This window comes from Thunnus maccoyii, chromosome 1, assembly GCF_910596095.1.
Source record: "Thunnus maccoyii chromosome 1, fThuMac1.1, whole genome shotgun sequence".
NCBI lineage: Eukaryota > Metazoa > Chordata > Actinopteri > Scombriformes > Scombridae > Thunnus > Thunnus maccoyii.
In genome coordinates, this window is record NC_056533.1 from 2201468 (window position 1) to 2213077 (window position 11610).

General features: G+C 41.4%; 1 protein-coding gene across 1 annotated transcript in view; it reads left to right on the forward strand.

The window, feature by feature from the left end:
- abhd17c (abhydrolase domain containing 17C, depalmitoylase) overlaps window positions 1-11082 on the forward strand; it is a 35742-nt gene extending 24660 nt beyond the window's left edge. Inside the window, exon 3 of the mRNA XM_042415964.1 lies at window positions 8158-11082. Within this exon, the coding sequence (XP_042271898.1) occupies window positions 8158-8377 (220 nt within the window). The 3' untranslated portion in view covers window positions 8378-11082. The remainder of the gene's footprint in view (window positions 1-8157) is intronic.
- The last annotated feature ends 528 nt before the right edge of the window (window positions 11083-11610 follow it).

Below are 11610 nucleotides of genomic sequence, written 5' to 3' on the forward strand. Positions count from 1 at the left end.
TTCAAACCTCACCTGAGATTCTGTCCTTTCAGTTTGTAGACGTGGGCGAGACAATTCAACAGCTTCATGACAGAGCCACACTGATGCCTTTACCTTTAAATCATCTCAAAAACTTCTCTTAGTATTATTTTTCATTCAACTCCTGAACTTGGATCTTTCACTATGACATCAGAGCTCACCTGAAAGGCTGCAGCTCACCTCTGTGTCTCTGCTGCTGCTCAAGATGATGCTGACAGTCACAAATAGTTGTGCAGGACAAGCTGTGGAGAATTGAGCTAAATAATGTTCATGTCTTAATGACACATATGTTCTTGATACACTCACAGAAAAATGGAGAGATGGTATTAAATAGTAAATATTTCTCCCACTTATTTCAAAGATGAATGTTTGGATCATTGTTATTAATTAAGCTGAACTGTTACTGACACTTTAGTTCTTCTTTAAAAAAGACCAGATGTCTTCATTTGCTTTTGGAACAGAAATGAAGTTGTTTAATTAGACAGCAAGTCTGAGCTAACAACACCTGACACCTGAAATTCAATTTCAAACCATCTTAGTTTTTGTCCAGTGAAGTTACACACCCCCCCCCGGCTGCTGCTGCTAGTCAACAAAGCGTGCTACTTGAAGTTGAGTGTTGTACAATCATCAGGTCAAGTATCTCTCATATCCTGCTCTGTCACTCTCTATCATAACAGCGCACTTATTTGCAGAAAACATTACGTGGAGTTAAAGCAGCCAGATTGTTTGCGATCAGTCAAATATTGGTAGAGACAATCCAGCAACATGTGGATACTGTTAGGGACATCATGTCCCTACCGTCCAGACCCAAACCTACACACATGGGAATGACATCTTGTCACATCAGTGAGTTTGGGAGCAGAATATTATTCTGTCTGGATCCATTTCAGGACATTAACTTTCACTTGTCCAGGCACTAAAGTCACTTGTCTGGATGAAAATGACAATAATCTACTTTTCTCATTTTGTTTGTTGAAAGCATCCAAACAGTGTCAACACATAAATGCTGTAATTAAATGTATGAATTTTATGAAAGCCATTACTTCCCTGTCAATGAAACACTTTGTAAAGTCTGTTTCAATATGAGCTCTATAGATTCATCACTGATCATCCTTCTGATCTTTAATAATGATGACTGACAGGATGTTTTTCAGGGGGGTGGGAGGCCTTGTCAATAATCAGTCTCTATATAATCATCAGACCTGGAATTTTAGACGACATCTCCTAAAGTTGTTTGAAAAACATTCACCCTAATAACAAATGACACTATTTCTTAATGGATCAATGAACAAAAAGCTCCTCAACTGTAATTGAATATGGAAATACTGTAGCAGCAGTGTTATTTTTCATCTTGACCATGTATCTGTCAAACTGATAATCAGGTGATTAGTTGGGGAGTGCTTGTGCACTTTGTGTTTCTCTACCAAACACTGATCACTCTCACAAGCCTCACAAGCGCTGACTGTGTTTAAACCACACAAGCACAAAACACCTCATGTACCATGTTTTTCTTTTTAATCCAACAGTTGTGTCATATTTCGACTTCTCCACAGCTGAGGAGAGGTTATTATGATACCAGGTTGTTATCACTGTATTATGCCACCTCAGTTGGTTCATAATTTGGTCACACAAGGGATCACAGCTTGTGTGACCAAATTATGAACAGTCAGAGGATGTTAAAATTTAATGAGTCTGCTGTGTCTCCACAGACTTGTGGTCTGCAGTGTAGAATGGTTAGGAATATTAAACGTAGATATCAGGGAAGTGTTCCACGTTTTAGACCTGCTTGTTCATCGTTGTCTATATCTGTGTTTAGGATCTATAGGTGTGTGTGTGTGTGTTAGCGGGGTGAGGCAGTCTACCTTTTGACAGAGTGGTGAGAGGAGAGCTGAGAGTCATCATTTTATTAATATTTATGTGCTGATTTCATTGCCATTTCAGTTGTTGCTCCAGATGATCAGCCATGACACTGACAGGCTTGTGTGAGGTCAGCTTGCCTCTACGTACAGGACAGTTCAATCTATGTCAAACCAAGACAGCACCATGATGCACTCTCTAGTATTTCTTATTTTTTTTGTTTATTAGTACGGTCTTCAATACTCCCGTTATGTTTCTGTTGTGTTATTATTTTGTGTAAGTACATTGAGAGCCACTTAAACCGGAGTCAAATTCCTCCTATGCATTAAACATACTTGATCAATAAAGATTCAGATTCTCATATTTAGTTGGAGTTGTATGATCCAATACTCTGTGATTCCAAGTGGATTCAACTGAAGATTGAGTTGAACTTGGATACAAGTCTTTACTTGTTTTATTGGACAGGACCAGTCAAAAGTTTGGACACGGTACTGAATATGATTTAAAGTGTGTGAATTTTGGCTGGCTTCAGCTGGAGTAATAAAAAATCTGTTTTTTATTAAGAGATAAGAACTAGGGCTGAAGATTGGATCATATTTGTATCAGAATAACCATGTACAAGAGTGCAGTTTGAACATGTCAGCTGTATTACTGTAATACCGGCATATTTAGTCAGTTGCACCTAATTCATCAGTATTCTCCACATACTGGTGTCAACTAAAGATGATGTCTGTGATGCCTGGAATAAAGAGAGGGGCTTTGTCTCGTGTCGGGTCTTTCTCTTGATGAATCATGTCAGCTGTAGTTGGGTTGTTGTTGAGTGTTAATGACAGTTAGCTGTGGCTCATCCACTAATCACAGGTCTCTCCATAGGTCCACATGTTGAAGTGTCCTTGAGCGAGACACAACTAGCTAAACAGTGGGAGCACGGCAGCTCCACCACTGTGTATGTGTATGTGTGTGAATGGATGAACGAATGAGAGGGGAAATTGTAAAGCACTTTGTCCTTTAAGGTAGAAAAACACTGTATAAATGCAGTTCATTTACTACTTACCATTTACTTAAAAAGCTGCAAATCAGGATGTGTGGAATTCCAAGACAAGCAGCACTGAGAACCCTGTTCAAATGTAAAATAACAACAAAGACAAACAGTTTTAATATAATATAATCTCCTCTCTCCTCCTCTCTCCTCTCCTCTCCTCTCCTCCTCTCTCCTCTCCTCTCCTCTCATCTCCTCTCTCCTCCTCTCTCCTCTCCTCCTCTCCTCTCCTCTCCTCTCCTCTCATCTCCTCTCTCCTCTCCTCTCCTCTCCTCCTCTCTCCTCTCCTCTCCTCTCATCTCCTCTCTCCTCTCCTCTCCTCTCCTCTCATCTCCTCTCCTCTCCTCTCTCCTCTCCTCTCCTCTCCTCTCCTCTCATCTCCTCTCTCCTCCTCTCTCCTCTCCTCTCCTCTCCTCTCATCTCCTCTCTCCTCTCCTCTCCTCCTCTCTCCTCTCCTCTCCTCTCCTCTCCTCTCCTCTCTCCTCTCCTCTCCTCTCCTCTCCTCTCCTCTCATCTCCTCTCTCCTCCTCTCTCCTCTCCTCTCCTCTCCTCTCCTCTCCTCTCTCCTCTCCTCTCCTCTCCTCTCCTCTCCTCTCCTCTCCTCTCTCCTCCTCTCTCCTCTCCTCTCATCTCCTCTCTCCTCTCTCCTCTCCTCTCCTCTCCTCTCCTCTCCTCTCATCTCCTCTCTCCTCTCCTCTCCTCTCCTCTCATCTCCTCTCTCCTCCTCTCTCCTCTCCTCTCCTCTCCTCTCCTCTCATCTCCTCTCTCCTCTCCTCTCCTCTCCTCTCATCTCCTCTCTCCTCCTCTCTCCTCTCTCCTCTCCTCTCCTCTCCTCTCCTCTCCTCTCATCTCCTCTCTCCTCCTCTCTCCTCTTCTCTCCTCTCCTCTCCTCTCATCTCCTCTCTCCTCTCCTCTCCTCTCCTCTCCTCTCCATCTGTCCTATCCTCTCCTAAAAAAATAAATAAAATTCAGTGGTCATATAGTGCTGCTGCTAGGTGCATATAGGGGAAACACTGACACAGCTTCAGTGCTCACACTCAGTGTGTACACATAATGCATTCAGGCACAGTATTTACTATAGGTCACCCAAGTTTTGCTTGTGCTCACAACCCAACACATAATGACTGTAGTCACATGTAAAACAGAGGAACTAAAAATCCACTTTGTGCCACGGTCACGTGTGTGAAACACTATGTAGACAGCTGTATTGATTAAAACAGAAGCATACTTTTCTGGTCAGATGTGTGTGAGTTGGTGAAAGACTTGTAATGTTAATAGTTTTAAAAATGTATGTTAACTGAAGCGCCACAGTGGCTCAATTGTATAAGATTTTATAGGCTCAGTCACAGCTTCAGTGTGCACATGTGACCCAGTGTTGGTGAAGATGGGTGCAGGCTGTTGCCGTGATTCGGGGTGGCTAAACAGCGCCGTATGTGGTCTATGTGATATCGGCACCTTTTTTTGTGTGTGTGTGTGATTATGTGTCAGTTGTGTGTCCCACTCACCTAGCAAACCAATCGTCAGCATGAGTGAAACTAGCACCGGTTGATCAACAGGGTCTGTCATGCAGCTTTAACAGATACAGTCACCATGATTACACATTTCTCTGTAACTATAAGCCCTAGAGCCCAGATCATTTCATTGTTAGAATCAGAAGGAGCTGGTGAAACAGGTCTATTCTGTCCACATAAAGTGGATGACACAAAGTGCCATGAATAAACAGTATTTGTCAGAGAGCAGTTAATATGGGCGTCAATAGGGATTTGGAACATGGCACATTTTAGTCTCCTGCACTAAATCTGTACAAGCTAACGTTTTGATTTTTGAGTATGTCAGAGAGGAGAGTCACAACCACAACGCAAAGATATTAGTTTACTAGGTAGAAGAGTAAATAAACCAGAAGATCCCCTCCAGACATATAGTAAGACTCATACTCATACTGATATGTGTTTTTATCCACAAAAAAAGTATAAACATGTTAAAACCCTTCAAATTCAATCTTCTCCCTCTCCCTCATTAACATTTCCAAGGTCTATGAATACACAAATTCACCTACTACTTCACACAAGGTGTCTCCTCCTTCACTGTTCTCAGTGTTTGTGCTCTAGAGACTTCAAGTTTCCACATCACACTGGTTTAGGTGAATATCGGACCAAGATCCAAACTATTTGTGATGTCATAAAGCATGTTTGTAGGCCCGCCCCTTTTAAAATTGGATTTTCAGTGAGCACAGAGAAACTTTCCACCTCCAGCAAGATGAATGTTAAAACTCTGTACATACATCACTCTGCACAATGAAGCTCAAACATCCAGCTTGAAGGAACAAGAAGAAAAACACATTTTTGAGTGGACGGGACTTTAAGAAGCTGGAATCAGAGAACATCTAACATCATTAGAATCTATAAGGGATTTGAAATGATTGTGATTGGATGCTGAACTCATTTAGTAATATTCTAAGTCAGTATCGAAAAACCTAATGTTTTCCAGTGCGACGGTTTTTAATGTGTGTAGCTGCAAAAACTCACATTCATACAACTGTAGGGAGAGATTACACGCATGCTATGGAGTGAACAGGGTAATAGTTTTATTCCATCTGGAATGACATTAGCCTGCCGAGTGTTAATCTTCCAACTAACCTCTATCTTAATAGCAGGGCACAGCGGAGGCTGAGCTGCTACACCTAGTTATGGGTGAGGGTGATTAGTGAGGAATTAGTATGCATGGCATGGAACTGGAGCTTTGCACAATTCCATCCAGGCCACAAGACAGGCCTGATCATCATTTAGCTAACTGACTGTGTTGTTCACACACACATTCAAATGTTATTTTCTCTGGAACAGGACACTGCTATCCACTCACCTGCTCTGCATTTTGAATTTTTGGACTAAAACATCCAAAAGGTGATTTTAAATGATAGAAGACAGAGTAGCCTGAACAATAAGATGGTTTCACACAGCTGGAGATGATACTGGTTATCTACTATCCCCAAAGAAATCTTTAAAAAGCATTAAATTAGGCTTTTTAAATCCAAGTCCACAACAAGTTTTTCATTTTAATAATGAACAGTCTTAAAATTTGAAATCACATTGACCCACAGGATTCAACGTTGCATATTTTAAATAAGGCCTGTTGTGCTTTGGTCTTGAAGGAGTCTAGTTTTTCTTCTTCTCATTTTTATTTTACTGCATGTTTGTGCGCTCATTCTTTTTCCCTGAAGGGTTCAGAAGGATTGAGGAAGCCAGTGAATCATTTACTGATGATGCTTAGTTAAAGATGGCCCCTGGGGGTCTGTAGGAAAGAAGCCTGTCTCTGTTTGATACGTGCTAGAAGCCGGACAGAAGCACAGAGTTATACATGGACGCCTCTGCAGGTGTTTTTCCCACAGCTTTGTGAACTTTTTAAAACGGACAGGTTCGTACAAATATGCCCTGAACTGCTGAGGAAAAATGTAATTATACTCAGTGTGTGCCACTTCATGTGCAAAAAAAAAAGGAGATGAAGTGAGCTTCTACTCAGAGAGCGAGTGAGAGCAAGCCTGCATAGTTATGTGTAGAAGAGAGAGGTGTGTGTGTGTGTGTGTGTTGTTACAGACATAAAATTAGCTTCTGTGTGTGACCGTCATGATCAACTTCATACTTTGCCACCGTCTTTTCTGATCTTGTAGTGTGAGTAATGTTATGTTGGCAGTTACAGTTCTCAGTGTGTATCAGGATGTAGTTATTTGTAGGACTGCACAATATGAGGAATATCTGTGATATGCAATAACATTGTTCAATATTGTGATGATGATATGACTTGTGTGCATATTTGCTTTAATAGGTACACTGCTAACATAGACCCAGCCCACTGAATAAAGAGATTAAATCAATTGTTTCACACATGCTTTAAATGAACAAATTGCACACGAATAGCCAACCAATGAAACAGAAGATTCATTGAAACAAGGCTCTATAACTATAAGAAGTTCAAGTTTAGAGTGTCCTGCTCCCTTAACAAAAACATCTGGTACCCTACAGTGTTGAAATCAAAAACAACTTCAATAATTCAATAAATGTAAATAAAACATGGCAATATCTGATAACTGTAATGTCTCCCATTACAGTCTTTAAGGCCCTGGACTCCACCCAACCAGGTGCAGAGCTCTGTAGTATGAGGGGGGAATTGAAATAGAGTTTGGCCATAAAATCAGGAAAAAAAAGTATCTACCCTTTAGGGCAGGTTTCATTTCGCAAATGTCAAAAATTGATTTTCTAAATGTTATTTAATAACTTGGATGTTGACAGAATGAAAAAGGCAGAACTCAACTGTAAGGGCAGAGCAGCACCTGCACAGTGCACACACAGGCTAGAGTTCATCTTCAGAGAAGGCAGCAGTTCCAACCATGTTTCGATTTTAATGAGTAAATAATTAGCTACGTTCTCAGAGGCTAACGTTAGCAGAGTGGAGCAGTGAAATCGAGCGATAATAAACGAGACCGGCTGACCAACACACACTGCAGCATTAAACAACCTAAACCAACTCTCATGCCAAGAAAATCACTGTGTTCAGTCTGTTTCACCTCACAAACCCCCCCGAGTTAACAGTGCAGCAGAGAGGCTGATGATGTTAATAACACAGCGGAGCACTCTTTTCCACCTGCATCACCGTCGCCATTTTCACTCATCCATTTGTCCTCGGAGAGTACTGTTGAATCTCCAGCCCCCACCGTGATAAGCTCTAACTCTGACTGTGACATGCTGGTTCAACACTCAGAACATACATCCCAACAATCATCCGGTTTTTGTTTAGAAAGCATCCAACAACCTGCAGGCCAGCCTCCAGAGTTTTAAACATACAATATAATTCCCTTTCCAAGATAAACTTTGGTCTCAGAGTAGAAATCTGATGTGGAAAGTTTGGTTTTAGATTTGGTTTTATTGTAAGTATACATGACAGTGAGGATAACACGTGTACAGATGTGTTGAAGTGTAATCACCTAAGTCTGGTTGAGCTGCTGTTTTTACCAATCGTTTCCTAACTTCGTCCTCACATTCTCGTGAGTTTGGACACGAGTTGGACCTTTTAGAATACTCTGTATCAAGAAAGGACTTCCACTTCAGTGCCTTTACCACCATAACAAGTCAAAACAGTTTCAATCCAACAGACCCTTCAAACACAATATCCTTTGACCCTCTTATCAGCGCCTGTCACAGCTCAGTGTTGTCTGTCTTTCATTCTAACATTTATTTCTTTCCCCTCCACAGTATTGACAAGGTGTCCAAGGTGGCATCCCCAGTGCTGGTGATCCACGGTACCGAGGACGAGGTGATCGACTTCTCCCACGGCCTGGCCATGTACGAGCGCTGCCCTCGCGCCGTGGAGCCCCTGTGGGTGGAGGGAGCCGGCCACAATGACATTGAACTCTACGCCCAGTACCTGGAGAGACTCAAGCAGTTCATCTCCTTCGAGCTTCCCACTTCCTGAGGGGAGCTCAGCACTCAGGCCAGGGTTCATCTCAACACAGCCTCCTCCTTATCATCTCCCGACTTCCTCTCTCTCAGCAGACGGGGCAGGGCGGGAGGAAACTCACTACAACATTCTCGCCTGTCCTTGGAGCCATTTCAGAGTGAGAATGTCAAGTGGACTGGAAGAGGAGGTGGTTTTAGTTTGTTGAGGTGCAGCTTGAGGGTAAGGCCAGGCCAGGCACGGAGCTTAGATTTAACATGTAGTGTCCCCAAAACCTGGCTGGCGTTCCTACATGTGGACCCAGTTCGCCAGTTCAGCTCGAGCCTGGACAGTGCTTGCACTCGCTGCTCGCTCTGGATTCATTTCCCACTCCCACTCTCTCCCTCCTTCCCTTCCTCTGCTCACTCCCCCCCCCCCCTCACCTGTTCTGTGTCAGCGTCTGTCACTGTGAGCTTCAGTCTGTCACATCCTCTGTTTCTCCCATGATCCCTGCTTTCCTTTCAACAGAGAGTCTTTGCAACGGTCAAGCTTGATTTTTGTATTCTTTTATACCAGGTGAAGAAGTATCAATTTTGCACCTTGAGATACAATTGAAGTTTTTTACTTTTTCTGTATTTTTAAGTTACCATTCAGGGTTGATCAAACAAATGCACTTTTAATGTGCAGGTATTTTCAGGTAATGTTTTTTTTTCTGGGTTCATATATGTACATGTTGTTTTTCTTTTTGTTATCGGCATTCCATGTTTTTCTTAATTGCAGGTAGAACAAAATGTGTTTTCAGTTGGTGTGTATGTTTAAAAGCTGTTAAATCAGAGTGCACTGCTGCAAATCTGGCCTTTGTAGCGGTGACCTTTGTAGCCCTGATGCAAGCTGTTCTCTTCTACAAGGAGAAGATAATGCAGAACTTCATTAGGAAATCCTGCAATTTACAATTTTTCTTGCTTATTGGCAAACACAAATGCAGTTCTGTGAGAAAATGACTGAAGGCCTTGAATCATTTTCAGCTGCTGGTAATTTCTGCACATTCAGTTCAATAAAATCTCAATCTTTAGAACTGGTTCACCATTAGTATACAGTGTGAACCAAAGATGTTAATCGACATACTTTGTGATTAGTGGGTCATCTTGCAGAATTTAATGCTGAACCTACCAGGGAATCCAAACAAATCTAGACATCTGAGCACCCGGTGAAGCCATTGTTGAATCATCAATACTGTTAGAACCCTTCAATCTAACTTTGAGGGTCATTTTGTGCATCAAGTGTGTACATTTGCCATAAAGCAATGCAGCAATGAACATCCCAAATGTTGGATAATATGTATGCTTACCTCAGTAGAAGAGAGAGCAGCAGCATCAGGGCAGTGCTTTTGTTAACTGGAGATAATGTGTGATAAGACTTGACAGCAGTTTCAAACAGAAACACTCTTGACTCAGTACTGTAAACTGAAGCCAGAGAGCATGTCGCTGGGTATCCCCGCAGACAGAAAGACAAGCGCTCTGGTGTTCCCTCACTCAACTGTAAACTCTGCTCCATGCCGAGATATTCAAGGTGAACATGCTGTCGCTGGGTTCTTTTATCAGTCATTTCAAATAAAGCCTTATGTATGTAGACATTTCTCCCAAACGTTCCTGTCGACTACAGCGGGGCTCTCGTGGTCTTCAGGAGGACTGATAACTGCTGCTATTCATCAGAGGAATCAATCAGTCAATCACTGTGAAAGCCAGACAGTTTAGGGAATACGGAAATGACAGGAAGGTACTAAAACCAAATTCAACCTGACCATCGCCACCCCGATACTGTCCCTGTCTGCAGTAGGAGAGGCAACAGCCCTCCTTTACCAACAGCTTTGTCTGCTGAGCCCTCTGTGACAGTTGGCTCTTTATTCCAGCTCAAACTCCAAAGACATTTGAAAGAACCATGAAGGGGAATGGGATGCTGTGGAACTAAGCACCGCATGCAAAATCACATCTTATCATTGTGGACATTTCAACTTGTATTGACTGTATTTGAATCATTTTTCTTTACCCCCAGCAAATGAAAAAAAAAAAAAGTAAAACACTAAAAAATGAAGCTAAATAATAACATAAAATTGGTAAAACACTATCACATTGAAGTATAACGCTTAAGATGTTTTGAGAGAAGGATTGTGTTGGAGGGTTATTTGCATAGCGACTTGTGATAAGTGTACTGCTGTGAAGTGGTTTGTCAGTTGGGTATTAGTGTTTTCTGATCATAGCTAATGTTAATGGGCCATGTTGTTGGATGATGAGCCCTCGGCCATCTCTCTAGTATATTTCCTCTAGCTCCTCTTTTTAAAGGAAATGAAGACCTTGCTTTAGTCCCGATTTATTGTTTTGATACTGACATTTTTACGATTTTCCAGTCTAAATGTTGATAGATTTACACTGTCTCTGAAGCTGGTTTGTACGATACTTCTCTGTAACGGTATTCTTCAGTATCTTCTCTATACATATTAGCCCTTACACAGGGCAGTCTAGTCTCTTTTATTTTAACACTGGAATCATGATATGCAAATGAAAGGCAGATAAAGCTAGTAGAATCAGATTTTGATAATAATATTGTGTAAAACAGAAGAAAAGCCTTAAATATGCCATAAAACAGATTGTTCTTCATGTGGTTGTTGTTGCAAGAAGGCAACACAATGGATGTTTTAATGCTTATAATGGAATAAAGGATGCATGAAAGTTTGTGTCTTACCTTAATGTTTCTGTCTGCATTAGGGAAGTAAGAATAATTAATAAGTAATTTGGGTGAACCAACTAATGTCAAATATGTTTCCAGTGGGTTACCACTTCCACTGTCTATGTCTGCATTTTGTATGAAACTTATTGGGGACTCTGTTTGAAACTCTGCTTTCTCAATATCACAAATGTTTTCTTATTGCTCTTGATGATATAATGGTAATAATACTTGCTAATGCAGTCATTGGTATGAAAGTTGAACACTTGCTTTCTCTAAAACCAAATGTTAGACTTTCAGAATCAGCAAGGAAGTGTTGTAGCTGAGAATATCCTGATCCAAGTGTTTTTTGGCCGTTGATGCTCATTTAATGTTTGTGTCTGATCCAATACTAACGCTCTGTTTACCAAAGCAACACAAAATGAGATGAGCTAGACCTTTATTCATTCCCCCAAAACCCTGTAAGTAAAAAGTAAGTACCTTTTGTAAGTACTACATAATATCTCCAGTACACCAGTAGAGAAAAGATTATTGACAAACCCATGTGAACA